The sequence below is a fragment of the Euwallacea fornicatus genome, chromosome 10 (genome assembly GCF_040115645.1).
Source record: "Euwallacea fornicatus isolate EFF26 chromosome 10, ASM4011564v1, whole genome shotgun sequence".
NCBI lineage: Eukaryota > Metazoa > Arthropoda > Insecta > Coleoptera > Curculionidae > Euwallacea > Euwallacea fornicatus.
Window position 1 is genome coordinate 4090924 of NC_089550.1, and position 21421 is coordinate 4112344.

General features: G+C 34.2%; 2 protein-coding genes across 9 annotated transcripts; both read left to right on the forward strand.

Moving 5' to 3' along the window:
• Nucleotides 1-766: 766 nt before the first annotated feature.
• AMPdeam (AMP deaminase) lies at nt 767-16474 on the forward strand. 7 transcript variants are annotated; one of them, XM_066286303.1, is made up of 10 exons: nt 767-1027; nt 6138-6291; nt 6959-7091; nt 7574-7739; nt 8662-8781; nt 9262-9478; nt 9548-9854; nt 14602-14760; nt 14814-15004; nt 15065-16474. In XM_066286303.1, exons 1-10 carry the CDS (start codon nt 910-912, stop codon nt 15933-15935), a joined length of 2436 nt encoding a protein of 811 aa, XP_066142400.1. In that variant the 5' UTR covers nt 767-909; the 3' UTR covers nt 15936-16474. The 7 variants fall into 7 exon arrangements, with proteins under 7 accessions (XP_066142400.1, XP_066142402.1, XP_066142407.1 ...); XM_066286305.1 differs by having other exon boundaries at nt 9548-9818; XM_066286309.1 differs by lacking the exon at nt 767-1027 and adding an exon at nt 3084-3226.
• A 218-nt stretch (nt 16475-16692) lies between these two features.
• On the forward strand, nt 16693-20912 carry LOC136341390 ((Lyso)-N-acylphosphatidylethanolamine lipase-like). Of its 2 annotated transcripts, XM_066286323.1 has the most exons (9): nt 16693-16711; nt 16773-16871; nt 17648-17727; nt 18443-18649; nt 18880-19006; nt 19109-19305; nt 19392-19506; nt 19637-19823; nt 19939-20912. In XM_066286323.1, exons 2-9 carry the CDS (start codon nt 16825-16827, stop codon nt 20107-20109), a joined length of 1131 nt encoding a protein of 376 aa, XP_066142420.1. In that variant the 5' UTR covers nt 16693-16711; nt 16773-16824; the 3' UTR covers nt 20110-20912. The 2 variants fall into 2 exon arrangements, with proteins under 2 accessions (XP_066142420.1, XP_066142419.1); XM_066286322.1 differs by lacking the exons at nt 16693-16711; nt 16773-16871 and adding an exon at nt 16883-17041.
• The last annotated feature ends 509 nt before the right edge of the window (nt 20913-21421 follow it).

Consider the following 21421-nt stretch of genomic DNA (forward strand, 5'->3'; position numbering starts at 1 on the left):
CAGATTTTGTTTGAATGAGAGAAAAGTTGTTCATTCAAGGGATAGTTTCACAATGTAACAGATTTACAGAATTACTGTTGTAGCAGTGGTTTTTCGGTTATTTCGAAACAACTAAATTTTCAAGTGTCCGAAACTGAAAATGGGGACGCGGGTCAAAAATGCATTTAAAAAATGCTGCAAAGGTCTCTACTGACTTCTGTAACGCATCATTTGCAGATAATAAAGACGATCCAGGAGCCGAAGTTTTATTTTACTAATTCGCGTCCCCTCAACGGAGCATTTTATAGGAATAAAGAAGGAAGGATGAACTAAGAAACTGTTAGGCCTCCTTGCGATGATAAATAACATTGCCGGAATGAGCGGAATATATAAATGGTATTGATTAATCATCAATTTATCAATAATCCGTAGGGTATCAAAAGAATTTTAAGTTTTGAATAAAGACATGTTCTAGTAAAGATTCGGAGATGACATTTCGTACTTCCTCACCGAGGAATATTGGGCTATGGGTGCGCTTGCTGAGGACATCGGGATCGTTACTGTGGCAAAACACGATTTAACTCTGACGTTATAGACATCACTACAAAGTGTTCAACTGAACGAACCTCATATATTTTGCGCAACCATCTCTGATAACTAAAAATCATCTACGCCGTGTGCCAAAATCAATATTTCCATCGCCTTTTCTGAGGAGGAGAGTGTAGTCTCGATACGGAAATGTGTACGCGACGTCACAAAGATAACCCAATTCGCAGTTTCTTGCTTGAGCCACGTTGTGTGCACCCGGCTTCACAGAAAGGTACTTTAAACAGTAACAGTAAGCTCACAACTGTTCGCATGTGTAAACCAGGTGTTCGGTTACACCAGTGAGAATTTAATACGGTTCTTATTACAATTTACACGGTAAAAATGAGTGAGGGAATGCTGGTAAATGGGTTGAGGAAAGCCAACGCGATGGGCATTTATGACGACAACAATGAGGACAGAGATTCTGGATCTGGAGATGTTATTTTGGAACAAAGGATTGGTTAGTATATGAGTAAAAGGGGAATTTCATATCGTGCTTTGTAACTCCTGGGAAAACGAGGTTATGTTGTATATTGATCTGTTTTTTGATTAGAGGGTGAAATATAGCGGAGGAGGTTAATTTATGCCATATGTTTAAAGTGGGAGAGAAATTAGGCCAATGCGATTCGTCATGACTAGTTGGGCACATACAGAATTTAAAAGTTTAATAGGATTTGCACACGTACTACGCATATTTACAAAACAAATCGAAGAACTGTGCAATTGTCGTACTTCACTTGGACTAAATAATCTAATTATGTACGAACATTTAGCAACTACATATGTTTTGTCACAGTTAATGTAATTTCACATCACCCTCAGCTCATCACATACCACGTTCACTTCATGTTCTTGCCTCTAAGATTTAGGCGATTTATTAAAATGTTGATAATTACAGACTTAGGTATACACAAATACAGAGATAAACTAAATTTTTATATTTTGATAGGACTAACGGCCAATTAACCATCGAGAACCTCGGAAATTCTTTACGTTTCACTAGCTCAATTAAATATGTAATTCTCATAGTTCTGAGAAATTTTTATTTTGCTCCTCAAATAGAGGAATTTTTCACAAAAAACAAGAGATTTGATAAAGGTTAAGATTAGTTGATTTTGACGGCTTATGATCTCGGACTGATAAATTTGACTATAAAGCACCAAGGTCATTAGTGCTCTGTAGGAACTGTGTCTCGTTTTAGTAATATGTAAACAAATTTTATTGATATTAACATTACAAAATCGTATTGTATCATAATAAGACAATTAGTCTATAAATAATTATTTATTTATAGATATAAAAATTGATACATTTTTTCCGCCATAAAAACTTCAGCAAATTATATCTACTTAACAATCGATTTGATTTCCATTCAAAATATATTAAATATCTGAAAAAATATGGCGGAAGATCACTTAACGTATCAGTAACGGTAGTACTCGTAATATACTGATACAATATCAGTACTATAGGCAGTACTGACGAGTACCTCACAGTTCAGACTAGATAGGTACTGAAGGCCTGGAAAGTTTATAGAATACTGAAAAAGCGAAAAAGGAATGTGCCCTATTAACGATTTTCTGAGAGATTTTCCTATCGTCGTAATTTTTTCTTGATGTTATTCAAATATTCCATCGATGCAATTTTGAATGGATGAGTAAGTCGTACTGTTATTAACTTGTACTTACCAATGTACTTTCAATTCTAATCTCTCTGCATATTGCTTAATACATAATACAACAATTATTTTTGAAATACCTCTTCGAAAAGAAGATCCAGGTAAGTCCAAGTAATGCCACATGCCACGTTGTGACGTCGCACTGCTGCACGATTTTCGACGTACACAGGAATGTTTTATTTTTATTTCGGCTTTTTCTTATAGATCGATTTAGATATTTGATTTTTGTGTCGTGTTACACCTTTAATTAATTATATAACGATTTCTAAACAATTTGCAATGTTAAAATCGATCTTCCTGTATCGGAGAATTAATACGGTATCTTTTGAAGCTCAGAATTCGTTAATACCCAAGATCGTTCAGTTCTTTATTGTCCAATCTCTTATTAGGGGCAATTAATAGAGTATTAGAAATCCACATCGAGACAGAGATAATAAATTAGAATGAATAACAAAAATATTACATTAGAATTTTAATCGATTTGCACATAAGGATAATTAATTCCCTGTGGTGTAATAATGGATTATACACGGTGAGTGATTTCTAATACGTGGCGAGGGATCTGGAAGCTAGCGGAGTGGCACACGACACAAATGAGGAAAGAGTCCGTTCCAGTAAAAAAGTACTTACATATGTATATTTTTAAAATACTTTTGTTAAACAGTTATTAACCTGTATATCGAAGTTGTGTTTTTGTCAAGTATACCATTTGCACTTGATTCATCGATGAGCATTTTGAACAAAATCGAATGAAAATCAAAACGTCCCTGAGAAAAAAATTACTCTTCAGCCACGAAAAGTGAATTTGAAAGAGGAGAAAAGTGATAATTTAAGACATAAAATGTCATGAATCTTGTCATCTAGTCAACAAAATATCCATGTATCTATTGAATAATTTCGACTAAAGTAGAGAGGCTTTCTTAATGTCCAAAAGGGGAATTACTGATATCATTTACGGAGGCAAAGGATCTTCAACAACACGTAAGTATTCGAGTAAATGTAACTGTTACACACATTTTTAGAAAGAGACCGAGATTCTGGAATTTCAATCGCTGGGTGTTGAAAACTCATTATTCCGACTTATAAAGTCTTAACACATTTTTATAATTTTCCTTCCTACAACGCACCCATTGAACCATCATATCAACACCATGCCGAGAAACTGTAAATTATCGAAAAATCCTTGAATCGTTTCAACTTATTAGTCATAATTTATTATGTTACACAATTTAATTCAATGCATTGACACCGCCGAATTATGGTAATAAAAATAGATATCATGTGATTGTCCCCACAGCTAATACAATAACAATTTCTCTCATACAGTCAGTATTCACTAAGTAAAGTGGTTCATAGATAAGATTGCGTTGCAAAGAAAATTCAACCACCTCTGAAAAACAGTGCCAGGAAATCAAATTCCAACAGGATGTATTTTTAACATTGGTCACCTATGTGGTTCAAATTTATTTTTACTGCTTGTAAAAGTGCCAGTCAGATTTATCCTAAACAGTGTTAAAACGAACCTCGCAGTAATCGTTGCGTGATTAAACGTTTAAGAAAATTGCCATTGTTCATTGTTGCATGCAAAAACCTGTGAAATTAAGTGTGGAATATGAGTTCTCGGGGTGTTAACCAAAGTCCAGATGATGAAGTGGTGATTCTGGTGAATTCACCCAATTATTTGAGAGTGGACTCATTCGTAAATGAGGATAGGTCAGGTAAGAGAAAAGCCTTCCATCACGTGACTGTAACTTATAATTAGAAAGGTTATTCTAGTAGGTTCAGGGAACTTGAATTGAACAAGGAACTTATGGGCGAATATTGCGTGCTTAGGCTCGGTTATATTATGGTCACTTAGCTTGAATGTTAATTATTATTCCGTACAGTAGACAATTTCGTTTAGACAATTATTGGGAAGCTTTCTAAATGAGAGCAATTTACTAATTAAATACTAGACTTTAGTCGGTTAATGTTGGTATTCTATAAGCTGAGTAGCGCTAACATTTTTAGCAGCTATTCTTAGGAACTTCGGTAGAACATAGAAAAGTCAACATAGTCGGTTTTTATTGTTGTTATTTGTATGAACAGAAAAAACCACTCTATTAGATCGATCTAAGTTACTATCAAATTATCCTTTCCTTTAAATATAGAAAAAACTACGGCAGCTGTTAAGAAAATATTTCCAAGAAAAATAGAAAAGCAGGTTCAGGCGGTGCTGGGGGCATTTTTTTCAATTCTCAAGGGTAATTTTTGATTTTCTAACAAATTCTAAGGAATGTAAAAAGTTCTTTGGATATTGCTATGATTTAAACTTTGCTTTTTATTACTTTTAAAACTTTTCGACACATCTATGATTGATCTTGGGTGAAAATGTCCTTTTATTTTGGAACTGTGTCGTGAATCAGAAATTCCTCTCGGACGAGAAAAGCGGCTTCCAGAATCCTGCGCCTAAGACCACCTATTGCACAGTGCTAGCGAGTTATGCATAATCAATGCAGTGCTCATTCATATTCGTTCTGGCGAAAAAAACGTTACTAAGTAATAATTATCAGTTGTCCAGGCAACTGGAACATCACTCAATAAAAACGAAATTCATCAAATGTTCTAGGAACTGTATGGAACTTAATCTAATATTTCTTGATTCTGTGAATATGCATTAATAATTATTGGTAAATGATGCCAAAGTTTATTTTGGATACTGCACACTTTGGCTCTATTTATTCAGGGGTCATATTCCACATCAAAGTTAAAAACGTTTTTATGTAGATTTTCCAATAATAGATGATTTTCAATGTTTAAATCGTGCTTGTTATTGTATAAAGATACAATGCTACTTCCCACAAAAACACAGAGATATGTACAGATCCCCACTTATGCATTATGCCTTAAAGTATGTATTTACTTCCGATATAAGCAGCACAATGGATTCTTTTCGATTTTCGAAATGAACGTATTTAAGGACGGAACCTTTGAAAAAATCAATCAAATTAAAACCGAAGCTGAGAAACTATCTAATCGAATGTGTGCCATTGACAGTGGAACATAAAATATATAAAATTTTATAATTCACACGATGGATTAATTGAGAACTAAAACAGGTTTATTAAAGGGAGCGCGTATTTTTAATTAAGTGTAAACTTCTTCTCTGATAAGGAGTTCGTTAAGAACTCTTTGACTTAAAAGTCGACCTACATTACCTCTTCTCAGCTCTTAAATATTAAATGTATGTGAATAATAATTGTATGCATATATTATTAACACAGTTATGGTAATTTTTTTTTTCAGATGCCAATTTTTGATCATTTCCAAATTTTTAAAAGTATGATTAATCGATACTTAATCCTGCTCTACTTTGCACCTATTATAATGAAAGCATTCTTAAAACCCGATCACCTTTAGATTCAGTGCATTAATGATTCCTTCCATCAGGTGGAAAATATTGTTATTGTGACACCTTATACATATTTTATCGCTGAATTAATTTTAGTAGTCGTCGGCTCTCGAAACAGGAGGAACGTATCTTTATCGAATTATTTTTGTCTGGCTTGTACGGATATCCACGTACGTCTATCCCAAAGTTTAAATTCATTACATATAAACTTGAACAAACGGACTAAGGTGATAAGGCGGATTTGGTGAATAGAAAGCGTACGATTTGTTGGTTTTGGCCGTCAGTGTGCCTCTGATCTGTTTGACCGCAGTGTTTCATTTTCATTATCAGAACGCAGACGAGTGATGTATTTTAATCAAGTAGTTTCCAGGGTTGATCGTACAGAGGATAGTGGAATAATTAATGATGGTAGTAGAGAAGGTACATTAACCAGACATTTCTAAATACACGTGCACATAATTGCTTAAAACTCAAAAAACACTAGAAATTTAATTTTTTCAGGCAACGAAAGTCCATCTTCCTTCGTCGGAAATTCTCAATTTCCGGACGCAGAGCCTGAGCTGCCCAACGAAATTTCAGCTCCATACGAAGTTCCACAGTTTCCGATTGAGCAGATTGAAAAGAAGTTACAAATTCAGAGACAGCTAACAACAAAGTAAGTAAGCGGGCACATGTATTTTGTAATGCAATGCAGTCACCAACTTTTAGTTTTTCTCGACCGACTGTTTAATTTTTCCATCTGTTTATTCATCAGATAGATAATGAGACAAACCAGGAATGATTTGGGGTTTCTCTCGTACTACTTCCAATTAAAAATCTAAAAAAAAAATCATTTGTCTAAAACCCGACGCTTTGTTTTTTTGCACTTTTAAATCCGCAATTTAGCGGATATTTTTTATTCAATAATTAACAATCCCTTTATTAGAAACATTATATTCGGTTACTTTATAATATAGGGTTAATATTTGTTTACAAACTATCCATTTTTACCCATCCTAGTAGGATGTCTCCTTTGTTTTCCTCCATAAAACGCAGTTTTATTAGGAAATAAAGCAGTAAAAGTGTTAGTCCGAAACGATTCAAAACCTACTAAAGTAGATTGGTTTAAGATTAATCCAATAAAAGAGTTCTGCGATCCTTGAGGAAGGTCAGTTAGTCGTTAATGAATCATATACTTTGATGTGTGTATTCCTCCGTTTACTTATAAAATTCCAACAATTTCTAATGTTCGGCCTTGCATCTGATTGTACTATTTTTCTGTCATATTTCAGGTAAAAAGTGCCATTAAAAATGCAAATTAATAACGCTTTTATTGATTTTAGAGCTCTAGAAGATCGTCGCAGCCATTATGAGCCTTCGGTAACAGGAGCTGCAGAAGTAGACGAGTTGGATGATCATGACCTTTACGTGCCTCATTTTCAACGGGTTTCAATATCAGGAGAGGACACTAGTGGGGTAAATTTTTGAGCTTAAATATAATAAAATGAAAATTGTCCGAAATGTATTGTCAACACGTAATCTGTAGTTAATAATCACATTCAGCACAAGTAACAGTTTTACAACTGTTTGAAATTCAGAGCAACAATAACATCAGCTCTAATTTAAATCTATTAATATTTAAATGTTGACTGTGCAGAACTCAGTCATGTTGCAAGAAATCGCTTCGTCAACTTTCCACATTATATGGCAGTGTCAGCCTTTATTATATGAAAATTTAAATCTAAATCGCATCGATTTTGTTCTTTTACATCTGAAATGCCTCATGAGAACACCAATCACTTTTTGTTTTCAAAATGGGGTAACAGATACGGGAGAAAGGTAGATTTAAACAGATCATATTAATGGTGACTGTTCAGAGGAAATAAAGAATAGGTGCATATCGTAGATCAAAAAGTGGCTCTGGAATCAACTGATAACTTTTTTTTTTAATTTTATAGGTTCCATTGGAAGATTTGGAGAGGGCCTCGAAGCTCATTATTCAGGCTCTGGACATAAGAAAACGCTATATGGGCATGTCTCATCAAAGTTTTTCTTCCACTGCTGCCAGATTCTTAGATCCAGACAACGAGCAACAGAAACACGATGAAAAACAGTCAATTGAAGGTAATTTTTTTAATTCAGTTTTGGTCTAAATCGAAACACATTTATAATAGTATTGGTTATATAAATCCGCAAATATATATACATACTTGTATACATATTAATCTCTGGATCCTTGATAGCAGCATAACTGAATCTGCAAACTACGTATTCGGATTAAGCTATTCTGGTATCAAGTAAATAACAAATTGATTAATGTCGTCGATAACCGCAATAAGTGTTTGTGTTTATGATATAAAGAAACATATATGTAGTTACACAAACACAATGGTTAACCAAGGTTAACTAATATTAGAATTTGCCTTTAGAGAAAAAATAAAGTTATGGTATTATGTCAGTAATCTTTCTTCGATTCCATAAGCATGGAAGTTTCTATTTCAGGTAAAAATACTTATTGTGTGTCAAAAATAAGGATTTTCAACTCTACTAAAATATCAATTTTTCCATTGATTGTTAAAAAACGTTTTGGTTAGCTGGGTACTTATTCAAAATGCGTTTTCAACGGATGGATATCTTTCCTTTACATTTCAAATCAAGGCCAAACAAGTGTTTAGTTTGACGAAATCAAAGTTCACAATAATCTCTATTAGATATTGTTTGGAAAAGAAAGAGGAATGGATTATGATCTGGTATCTGTATCGACCGATAACTAAACTAAATAAAATTGAAAATAAATAATAATCACAGATTAAAATATAAATTCCACCGAAGGTTTTTCTCGAAAACATAATAAATATTAACTTCCCACTTTCTGAGTAGGAAAATATACCTACAGCTTACATTTTCATATGTAGGTATTTGGAGATGCAGCAGATTTCAAAGGAACTTCAACGTTTGATATTTTAATTTTGTTAATTTTTTTCACATTTTCCTCAATTCCTCAACTCCTAATTTTGCCCTTAAATATCGCATGAATAAACTTTAGATGAAGAATATATGCAACTTCTGACTAGAACAGCAAGAGCCTCGTTTGACGACATTTTCTTGCAATCCTTGACAAGAGAAGATATTGTCCATCTTTTAAAGTCAGAGCTGTCCTTGCCAGGTAAAATGCACTATTTGTAGTATTGAGGTGGCCAAATATTCGCCCTAATCAATCTCATCAAAATGATTTCAATGCACCAAATCATCAAGCAAATATTTGGCTCTCACATTTTTGACACATCACAAGCTTTTGTACTAAATCAGAACAACACCTTTACTCGACAGGCCTCTACATTGTGGCAACAGTCAGATTTATATTGAAGTTATATTTTTGTGAGCATGTACTAACATGCAAATACTTGTGTCACTATCAATTGGTTAGCAGTGTATGTCCTACTACTTCCCAAATCCAAAATATCCATTTCATACCTAACGGAAAAATCACATAGCCCTTTTGTTTGTATTTTAGGTAGTCACAATATGACCTATTATAGACGACTGTAGTATAGGTACCTACTCCACCTTAATACATGTCTAAACCTCAGGTTGTTTAATCAATCTGCAATAGCAAAAGCAGTCTCATAAAGTTTCTGGTTTCTAGAACACGGAATCCATCACCCTCCCACTACCAAGCCTTGGGAAGCTCCGGAAATCCCAGAAACTGAAGAAATTTTCGTTAACAACGGGGGAGTTTACAATATATATCCCAACCAAGAGGCTGTGGCTGCAGGAAAACCTAACGACTACCCCTATCCTGATGTGATACAATTCACCAATGACTTCTACACCATGTGTAACATGATAGCTGATGGGCCATTGTAAGATTCAGAATTACATAACTAAATTATTTTCTAATATTTCTGAAACCACGTTTTTTTTCCTATCAGAAAATCCTTCTGTTATCGTCGTCTCAGTTACCTCTCATCGAAATTCCAACTCCACGTTCTCTTAAACGAACTTCGAGAATTGGCCTCTCAGAAAGCGGTGCCTCACAGAGATTTCTACAACATTAGAAAAGTGGACACTCACATACATGCGGCCTCGTGCATGAATCAAAAGCACTTACTGCGCTTTATTAAGAAGACTTTGAAGAATAACGCTCATGAAGAAGTGACTTTGACCAATGGAAAGGCCATGACCTTACGGGAAGTGTTCCAGGTCGGTATACAGGAGGAAGATGAGGTTATGGATCTCGTAAGTTATGGTGTAGTTTTGATTTTGGGGTAATTGTATTTTAAGAGGAAGAATGGTTCTTTTAGTTGAATTGCAGTGTTTCTGGTTTAATATTGCAATGAAAGTGCTTTTTAGGCTCTATAAAGTACTGGTGTGTGATGTCCTCACTGAAGATAATAACGGATTTTTGCATATTGCTTGAGAATTGGTTTTGCTTATGTAAGGCATGGATTAGTGCTTTAAAGCACTTTAAAATTATGTTAATGTGAGCTGCTCAAAAGATCACCATCATCATCGAAAAACAGTTGTTTTTGTATTTGAAATGAAAAAAATTTTTGGGAGATTTCGGAGCACTTGAGCATTCTCAGAATGCCTCGCAATATACAAGGTATTGTACTAAATATTTCGGCAATTGTTTACGAAAATCTGCAACAAGGAACATTTTTACGATTAGAAGCTGAATTAAATAATATACTTAAAATGTTCAGAGAATCAACAGAAAACAAGAATAATAGTTTAAACCATATAACCAAGTATTTTGGCAAAAATGATCGAGTATACCTGGAACGGCGGCTTCGCCATCGGGAATACATTCACTCGTACTTTTTGTACCCCTTTTGAACGTGACTTGAATGAAAAGGGGATTCATTTGCAATAAACGGTGACTAAAATTTTACCTTCCACAAAGTAGGTAGATACTTGACGAGATATATTTCTTTTCTATCCTGTCAGTACAAACAGTTCCTGACCAGGTTCTCAGAATATACATTTTTAGGAAAACGATTTTTTTTTTTAAATAAATAGTGTTAAACTATTATGGCAATATGTTTAAAACACAAACAAAGTTTTGAATTAACACAAAACATAGTCTAGTGAACAGCAAAACTACAATAGAAATAGGGAATTTCATAGATTATACAGGGTGTCCTTGAATTACGTGGCCAAAATAATACCGCAGATTGTTTGAGTGAAAATAAGTCGATTTAACTAAACTTCCCTCAGTCCAAAAGTTGATAATTATGGAGCTACAGGGTGTTAAAGTTGAAAAAAAAAATCACATTTTCTTTAATATCTTTCGATTTCTTTGAGTTAATTTCACGAAATTTCATATTTGAGGGTGTTTTAGGATACCAAATTCAAATTTATTAACGATTTAGTTGTTTCTTCTAGGGGGCGCCACAAGCGGCCATTAGGACACATTTAAATCTCTGTAACTTTTTCATGCCACGGTGTATATTATTTTGGTATTTAAAAACCTTTTTCCCTACCTTTTATACTTAGAAAAGGTATACTTTATTGACTTCGCTAGAAGCAACGGTTTTGAAGAAAAATGCATCTAAGCCTGATGATGCGTGCAAATTACCTTAAAATTAGACGCCTTTCAATATTAACAAAAGTTTTCCGATTTGGAATTCTACGGAAAGGATATTTTTCCTTGTAAACTCGTCGCAAAGTCCATAAACAAACAGCATATCCACCATTTCAGAATAAGTGAATTTATTGGCCATACTTATGGATATTTACAGGAACAAGAAGCGAAACTGACAAGAAAAACTGAGGGCTAAATAAAAAAACTGACATTTGAGAAACAAATTCAAGTGTTAAAATGTCAATTAAAAACATAGCCAACTGAGTTATTTACTTAAAAGCGCTAACGCAAATATGCAGCGCATTAGAATTATGCGTTTTTCTCCAAAACCGTTGCTTCTAGCGACGTCAATAAAGTATACCTTTTCTAAGTATAAAAGGTAGGGAAAAAGGTTTTTAAATACCAAAATAATATACACCGTGGCACGAAAAAGTTACAGAGATTTAAATGTGTCCTAATGGTCGCTTGTGGCGCCCCCTAGAAGAAACAACTAAATCGTTAATAAATTTGAATTTCGTATCCTAAAACACCCTCAAATATGAAATTTCGTGAAATTAACTCAAAGAAATCGAAAGATATTAAAGAAAATGTGATTTTTTTTTCAACTTTAACACCCTGTAGCTCCATAATTATCAACTTTTGGACTGAGGGAAGTTTAGTTAAATCGACTTATTTTCACTCAAACAATCTGCGGTATTATTTTGGCCACGTAATTCGAGGACACCCTGTATATATCTATGTATGTCAGCATACCCCTTCAAACGATCACAGAATTAAATAAAACCATTATCAAAACAGGGTAAAATCAAACAAAGCGCATATGTGTATTCTACTTAACAAAAACCATTGCTTAACTTTTTGTTGAGGAAGCTGTAATAAGACTTGAGCACCTATGTTTGAGCAGGAGTTTAACTTTCGACATACAAGAAGAAACTAAACACTATTAAATACCGTTTAGAGTAATCAACAGAGAATATGAAATATAAGAAAGGCATATTAAATGGGGTGCAATGACCATACACCTAATGACAAAAGTTGTTCTTCAGTGATTGAAACGAGAAATTTGCAGTATTTCACATATTTTACATATTTACACTCCACCCACATTAATTCTAATAATTTTTCTGTAATCAAACATATCACTTACTTAAAATCAACCTTTTGGAAAGACAGCATGACTCACGTCAAAAAAGTTATTAATCAGCAACTGAGTTGGAAATATTTTCAGAATTGTTCACATGTTTCACATATTCGCGATCCCCACATTTTAGTTCTGTTATTTTTCCGTAAATAACTTACCCCCTAATCACGCACCGAATGGGGGGCCAAACGGAATAAACAACACTGCAAAAAATCTCTCGAAAGTTTGCCACGATTTTTGCACTATAGAAATCGCGGTTTAGCTCTACTAAATAAATTTGGATTATGGAATCAACCTACCACTGCCCTTTCACGCCATTTTCCTTTTTCCGGAAAGGACTTTTCAAGAAAATTTGACGAATTTTCATTGAACCGGTGGAGAAGAACGCGCCCGGTTGTCAACGAATAAACTAAAGTAAAATGGCGAATGGCGACACTGTAGCGTTATTCAATTTTTTCGCTCGGTCCCTTGCGATATGTTTTTTTGAGAACGGAATGCTTATGATTTCTTTTACAACATTGAGTTTGCAATCAACAACAAGCAATAAAATAATATGTAAGGTTTAGCCGTTCAAGGACATACTGAAGGTGCAGCTAACTTAAAATATAAATTTTTGAATGTTTTACGTTTCATTGACTAACGTTTAGACTGCGTAGTTGTCAAAATGAACACTTTCATAACATGCTTAGATAGCATTTGTTAACATATTATTGACATACACATGCCTTAAATTAAAAATAAAACCTTAGAGCCTGAATACCTAATTTCATGAAATTTCTAAAAACCCGAAAAATTTACTTTTTACTCACTTGAGTGATCGAATTACTACTTGCTCTTAAAAAAGACTGCGAACGTACGTCGAAAGCGCTCCGTCCGTTGCGGGCTTTACGATTTGAGAAATTCAAATTAACATAGACAGCCTCATTTACTTGACAATAATAAAATTCAAATGATTTCCACATGACTACTGTGTTGTAAATCGAAAGTGTCAACCAATAGCGAGCTCGAAACAATCCCATGATAGAGCAGGTGATAGTTACGTTATGCATTGAAACGCTATGTCAAATTTAAATTTATTTTGGATTTTCATTGCGATATCTTTAATTATTAACTCAAGGTTTAAGCGTTCCCTTTACTTCAATATAAATTTTTCATTTCTGAATTCGCCGTAGAGGTTATATTTAGTTTCTTAGCAGTATTTCAGTGCTAACACGCCAACCTACCGGATGACGCGTTTATTCTGTAAGCATATCAATTGTGTATTGTTGGGTGCCTATAACTGGCCAGTTGAGCATAATGTGATGTGTGCATTCCAGGCACACATAATTTATCGAACTATCTATATCGTTATATCATAGAGGTTTAATAAACGATGTCAAAAGATTAACTACAGATTCCTTACGCAAAAATAGTGAGCTGTAACATCAAAATATAATAGGTGATAGGTCTGATTTTAAGACTCAAACTACAGCCCTACTTTAACGTTTTTATAAAAATTAACTTACAGTTAAATTAATAGCATAGAAATAATTTTGCTCTTTCATGGGATAAAAAAACATATAACATTCAGTTTTTAATTTCATTTTTGACAAAATAATAACTTAAAAGAGATGTTTTAGAATAACGATACAAATAACTATCTTGATATTTTGGCGAAGTGCCGTTAAGTTCTTCGTATACTTTAGAGTATATTCTATATAGTGACTTAGGATTAATTTCCGGACATAAAATACTCACTGTATTGAGAAACACTCTGTATATGAAAACTAGTTTAAAGATAAAGTTAACAGTACATTCATAAGTTGTCTCTTAAAGGTAATGCGGCAACTATTGCTTGCTAATATACCTGCATAGGATGGTGAAGTTTAAGACTTTTAAAAGAATTTATTTAATCATATAATATATCTTATGAGTGCACTAAAAATTTTCAAATCTACTCTTCCTATTTCTCTAAACTGTGAAACCATTCATTTAACTTTAAAGTGGAGATAACCCGCAATTACCCTAAAAACCATACTGATCAGAGATTGTAAATGTTGTAAATTACGCTTGAAAAATTAATGTATCCAACATATGGGCGTGTCTATTAGCTGGGGGATCTAGAATAGATAAGAAGTTTTGTTTTTGAATTTTCAAAGATGAGTAGTCTGAAGGCTTTACGAACGTCTGTATCGATGGCTCTAGACATCCTCATATTGGAAGCAATCTAATACAACTCAGTGATTCTACATTTATTTAAATTTTATAAATGTTTTCAGTCCATGAACCTCACGCCCTTCGATCTGACCGTGGACATGTTGGATGTGCATGCAGACAGGAACACTTTCCACAGATTCGATAAATTTAACGCTAAATACAATCCTATCGGCGAAAGCAGGTTAAGGGAAGTTTTCTTGAAAACTGACAATTTCATTCAGGTATCAATTCGTAAAAAATTCATACGCTCGAATTGACGAAAATAAATTTTTAGGGAAAATACTTCGCCAGCATTATCAAGGAAGTAGCAAGCGATTTAGAGGAATCGAAGTATCAGAATGTTGAGCTCCGTCTAAGTATCTATGGAAAGACCAAGGATGAATGGGACAGATTGGCTGCGTGGGCCATAGATTCCAACGTTTATTCTGACAATGTGCGCTGGTTAATCCAAACTCCTAGATTATTGTAAGTGTCCCCTAAATGCTCCTGCTTTCCATCAATCTAATATATCGCCCCATTAAATAGCGACATCTTCAAACTCAATAAAGTCTTGACAAACTTTCAACAAGTAATCGACAACATCTTCCTGCCCTTATTTGAAGTGACTGCCCGCCCCAGCTCTCACCCAAACCTGCATAAATTCCTTCAATACGTCATCGGATTTGATTCGGTGGATGACGAAAGCAAGCCCGAGAGAAATCCACTGTTCGATAAAGACACCCCTAAGCCTGAAGACTGGAGCGATGAGGAAAACCCCAATTATGCCTATTATATGTACTACATGTACGCTAATTTGGCGGTGTTAAACCATTTTAGGGCTGAAAAGGGATTGCCAACCTTTGTGTTAAGGCCCCATTGTGGAGAGGCCGGGCCTGTCCAGCATTTAGTCTGCGGTTACATGCTATCAGAGAATATTTCCCACGGTCTTCTCTTGAGAAAAGTGCCGGTCCTGCAATACCTCTATTACTTGGCCCAAATAGGCATTGCCATGTCTCCTCTCTCCAACAACAGCCTCTTTTTGAACTACCACAGAAACCCTCTTCCTGAATATCTGGCCCGAGGATTGGTGATATCCCTATCAACTGATGACCCTTTGCAATTCCACTTCACCAAAGAGCCGCTAATGGAGGAGTACTCCATCGCTGCCCAGGTGTGGAAGCTGTCTAGCTGCGACATGTGCGAACTGGCCAGGAATAGCGTTCTGATGTCTGGATTTCCCCATAAATCTAAGCAGTATTGGTTGGGCCCTAATTACACCAAAGAGGGGGTGGCTGGAAATGATATCGCCAGGACTAACGTCCCGGACATTAGGGTGGCTTTCAGGTACGAGACTCTTATTGATGAGTTCTCAAATATTTTTAAGAACCACTCTTTGGAGTTGGGGATTAAGGAGTAGAATTGCGGGTAGTGTTCATCGGCGAAATTAGAACATTACAATTCCAGCTGTTAAACGGATTTACCAAAAAGTCTGTTCGCATACCTAAAAATAATTATTATATTATAAATTAACTACTAAGGTTCTCTGATAGGAAATGTTGTGATGTTCTGCAGCCTTAAATACGAATTGAGGTAAAGGTAGGTATTCGTTGTTTGTACAGCTCGATTAGAAGCTGACAGCACCTAAACAACTAGAGTAGAGATATTTTACATATTTTTATATTTTATTTTTATTGAAGCTGTTTGTTGCGTTACTCAAATAAGCTATTACAATTTATATAAACAAATGTACCTACGTTTTTATCCAAATATAAGGTAATTTATAAATTATAATTTGTTGATTTGCCACATATTACCTGTTATATGAGATTGGCGCAATTTATCATACTTTTTCTGCCAATGCATGAGTTGAGTCTCTAGGTGAAATTTATAGTATAAAGTTTGTTATTTTGATTAATATTTGAATATGCGTTATTTTCAATAAAAGTGAATAAACGACACATTGATTTTTTTCCCTATTTCTCGGAAGAATCTTCCATTAATTAAGGAAAGATCAGAAAACCGAAAACATGCCATAAAGTTTTAACACATCACAATTACTGCCTTTGCCGAGTTTACGAGTATCGCTCCTAGAGGGCGCCACTTGAGGAAGCTTGGAAATATGTCATATCAAATCAGTTTTTTCTAGTCAACTGTTGTTGACACTTTTGGCAACTGTGATTATCAAACTGTCTAGTTTGTTTGTCTGTTTAATTTTTACTTATCTTTTTCTATTTGTTGATTCGTTTAAAAATAGTTCTGATAGAACAGAGAACGCACGGACTCTTCTACTTTTGCGACGTTCCGTCATGCTCGAAGCGCCTGAAAACCGAATCATAACTAAAGAAAAGTCAAGGTAAATCCTTTTTGATAATTAGCATATTAATGATTTTGTTTTGTTTTTTTTCCTGCGATTTGTTTGGAAACAATGTTTGGATTTTTATTTCGATTTTTTAATGTCAAATTGTTCCCCGTGTTAACATTGCTGGGTTTTGCATATTACAATTTCTTTCTCCAAGTTTTCTGGTAAGTTGTCTGCGTTGTTGCGTTAACCTAACTTTCAAAAAGAATGAATAAAATGTTATGAAGAAACCCTCTGAATTAAGCTTTCATCTCTCTGGTCCCAGCGGAAAGGAAGTTTGTGTTGAGGCAACACGTAAAATCCACCCTATCTTTGATTAGAATTCCAGGTCCTACTTAGAAACTGCTCTAAGGGTGGTGAAAAAAGTAACTCCCTGCAAAGTACGTTAAGCCTGTTGCCTTATAAAATGCTTCAGAAACACTCTGTGGAAGGAAAGTTTGTGTTGAGGCAACAGGTGACTTTGCTTTTGGTTAGAACTGAGGATTGCATAATTTACTTAAAGACAGAGAGTAAAGATATATTATATTCAGTATTAGGCATCTGCAAAGTGTCAATTTAATTTCTTAATTTAAATACTTGGAGGAATATTTTGAAAAGCAGAAATAGCAGTGCTTTCCTGACTTCTGCAAAACATAAAAATATTTATTTTCCATGACCGTTGAAATAGAAGTTATTCTGTTTATAACTGTTAATCATTGTTATATATTTTACTGCTGTTAGTATTAGTTACGTCTTTATAAAAAAAAAATTACTTTTCCCTGTCTTAATAGGTGGTTGAGTCCAAATTGGCTTTCTTGGAATAAATACTCAGAAGGGATGCTAAGGACCCTCGAAAAGAAGATTTTAAAAAGTAAGTATAATATTATTTTCATGGATGCATGTTTGTTAGCAATTATGTCTGTAAATATCTCTTGTCTATGCTGTAAAAAAATGATAAATGATTTATTGGTAGATTTCTGTAACCTCAGTAGAAAAAACTTGGCATAGAACACATTTTATATCCAGTAAGATGCTACAAGGTATGCGACGCGCAAAACAATGGTTTACAATAAAACTTAGACCTAGATTTTTCCTTATGGGGCTACTCGAAAGTACATGAGTTGCTGATATATGATATATTACTCAGCACAAAGGATTTCCAGTTTTTTGTAATAGATAAAAGATACTTTATGAAACCGAACACACTCATACTTTCGTTCTTTGAACTTTACTCCGCGCTGTCTCGTGGATTAAAAGTGGAATACTTTTCAGTTCTATTATTTATGATGCGTCAAATAATGATTATCATGTTCGAATCGTCACAAAAAATTAAGTATCAAGGTTCGCATATCAACTACATTTCTAGCAGGCAAGGTGTGTGGCTGCGGCAATTTCGGACATTAAATTTAGATTTGCGCGTTTTGCCAATCACATGTTTTTCTCAATAGGAGTAGGGACATAATAGAGAAATAATGCTTTTGCTTTACACTAAAATTTTAATTATTCCTATGAGTTCATTGGAAAATTTTCTAATTTTGATTCCTATTAAACCAAACTGCTATCATATGAATATCTTTATTTTTCAGTCGTAAAGACATCGTACCGAGGGTTCTATGTAGACATAGGCCCGGTCGTAGGTCCTACGGACAAAATATGGACCCTGTCATTCAATACAGAATCACCAAAAACACCTATAGTCCTCATCCATGGCTTAGGAGCGGGAGTCGCTTTGTGGTGTTTGAACATAGACGCTTTGGCTGCTTCTAGACCTGTGTATGCCTTTGACCTATTGGGTAAGAGATATTAAAACCTACAAATACCTGCATTAATCTTGAATTGCGATAATGAGAGTCGGTCATTGGCGATACATTTATAAACCTAAAAAATAATTCAAAAACGAGAATGGAATGTACTTGGTCCCCTAATTTAAACACAAAAGCTTTGAACTGGATTACGTTTTTCAGTTAATTCAAGCTATTTACCTGAAATTGTTAATAAATTATTCAAATGTGTTCTTATTTAGGTTTTGGTAGGTCTTCAAGACCAACGTTTTCCAGCGATGCCATGGAAGCCGAACAACAGATGGTCCGTTCTTTGGAAGAATGGCGAAAAGAGATGACCATAAATAATTTTATTTTGTGTGGACACAGGTAAATATTTTCAATATTAAGTATCTGCTTATACCTTATTAATATTTAAGTTGTCTCAGTTAATTTATTATTTTATCCAGTAGTGTTATTTTATTATTTTAGTATGGGCGGTTTCTTAGCTACTTCGTACGCACTAACTTATCCAAACAAAGTAAAACATTTGATTCTGGCAGATCCATGGGGGTTTCCAGAAAAACCCAGTGGTACCAGTGAGGCGGTGCCGTTATGGGTTAAGACTTTAAGTTATATTATGCAACCGTTTAATCCTTTAACTAGCGTAAGAATGGCGGGACCACTTGGTAAGTAGATATCGCTGGATGACATTTATTTACTTCTATGTTACGTGTAATTTACATTTGTAAAATCTGTATGTCATTTTTTCTAGGACCTTGGTTTATCAATGCCCTTCGACCAGATATTTCCAAAAAATATTCTACTGCCCTTAACGACAATGAAATAATCCCACAGTATATTTATCAATGTAATTCGCAGCATCCCAGGCAAGTATACCCTACAAAAAGTGTACATTCTTCTTTATGCAAAACAGTTAAAATTTTGTTTAGATATTGAAGAAGTCTTTTAAAGTTGTATATCTACTAACTTAGTATTAGATTTTTTTTTTCTGTCTAGTGGAGAAAGTGCCTTCCATTCCATGATGTCTGGATTCGGATGGGCCAAAAATCCCATGGTCAGACGCATTGACCGTTTAGATAGCGGTGTTCCGATCACATTACTTTGGGGGTCTAAATCGTGGATTGATCATTCCGCCGAGGAAATCATCAAAAATAAAAGATACAACTCATATTTTAACTTAAAGGTTAGTTTAATGAGAATTGTAAAAAGCTTTGATTATAGCAGTATTCCAGTGGATTGTATTATTAGTTTCCAAGTTCATTAGTTTTCCTTTATACTTTCTTTTTATTTTTCCATAGGTGATTACAGGAGCAGGACATCACGTCTACGCTGACAAACCCGACCAATTCAATCAAATCGTTTTGGAAGCCTGCGTCGATACAGAAAACTTAACTTTTGGTCAACATTTGGCGATAATGCCTCCTCCAGATGACTCAGACGTCCCAGAAGATGACAAGTCCAAGAGATAACTAATTTTTGGTTTACAATAACTTACAAGCAGTACCTAATTTTTTTTTTCATTTTAATTGAATTATTAAAATATAGTACACTTAGCTACTTTGATGATACTTTCATTCTCGGTCATAAAGTTGGCGAAGCCTAGTAGGTACTTACTGTCAGTTAGATTAACATTTTTAATTAGTACCAATAGAACAAACACTACAAGCTGACATAACAATGCTACATATGGCATTTTAGTTTATAATTAAGAAGTTACCTAGAGATTTTTGCTGCTAGTGGGCATATGAGTTCTTAGTTGTATTTTTGTTTTATTTAATTCTTGTCTCTTTTAGGAAGAATAACTTAAATGTTTCAGCCTCGTTTGAGCCTTGATCTAAGGGTTGTCGAGCTAATCTGGAATTTTAAGCGAACTTTCTAAGTGCGTGTAATTTCAAGTTTCACAATGCCTTTATTATTTAAAAAAGTAATTTAAGGTCTGAACTTTGTTAAGATTAATTGGTCCTGGTTTGATCGGGGTAATTTGATATTTTGAGAAGGTCAATATATCAAAACTGCATTGAAGCTAAATAGACATTTAGATGCACTGCATTTTAGATATCTGCGCTATTAATATTTGTTGCCTCTAATCGTGAAAGAACGTCCTTTCTCGTTACGGGGGCTTATAAATTTACAATCTTAATTTTTTTCCATATTGCAGTACCACAGTCAAAATGACGTAACAAGTAATTATAATGACACTCGCCTTTGTGATAATATACAAATATTTGTTGTTAACAGAATTTTATATTTTAATAAAAACGATTAAGAATTATGAGATTTTTTTATTTTTTCTTATATTTTGGTGAATCATAAACGACTCAATTTCCCATGAATACTATTTATTTGTCCTTCCTCCTTCCAAAATCATAATACAATACACTGATTAAACACCCTAACACTAACTTGATCCTAGATTACTCGTTTATATAAAATAAGTTTCGTTAGTTATGAGTGTTAAATGCATGTGGTGATTTAAGATGTAGTAAACTGAGATCTTTCTTTTGTATTGTATATTATTAACCCAATTGTGTCTAGATGTGTTTATATGTAATTCCCCCTGGTTTTGCAATTGGGGGCGAGGAACGTTCTGAAGTATCCTGATGAGTTTTTTTTTAATAATAGCTTTTTCTAAAAAAAAACGAACTTGATTTGTATTGCAATTACACACACCTTAACATTATATGATGCAGATTATTTATAAATTGAATACATATTTGTCTATTTCTAAAAAGTTAAAATTTGACACGTACATTACGTGCATATAATATGCTTACACTTTAG

Coding starts and splice junctions, on each gene's coding strand:
- AMPdeam (XM_066286303.1), top strand. CDS start 910: ATGAGTGAGGGAATGCTGGTAAATGGGTTGAGGAAAGCCAACGCGATG. Junction 9,479..9,547: donor ATGATAGCTGATGGGCCATT/GTAAGATTCAGA, acceptor TTTTCCTATCAG/AAAATCCTTCTGTTATCGTC. Junction 15,005..15,064: donor ATCCAAACTCCTAGATTATT/GTAAGTGTCCCC, acceptor CCCATTAAATAG/CGACATCTTCAAACTCAATA.
- LOC136341390 (XM_066286322.1), top strand. CDS start 16,944: ATGTTTGGATTTTTATTTCGATTTTTTAATGTCAAATTGTTCCCCGTG. Junction 19,306..19,391: donor AAGAATGGCGGGACCACTTG/GTAAGTAGATAT, acceptor CATTTTTTCTAG/GACCTTGGTTTATCAATGCC. Junction 19,824..19,938: donor ACTCATATTTTAACTTAAAG/GTTAGTTTAATG, acceptor ATTTTTCCATAG/GTGATTACAGGAGCAGGACA.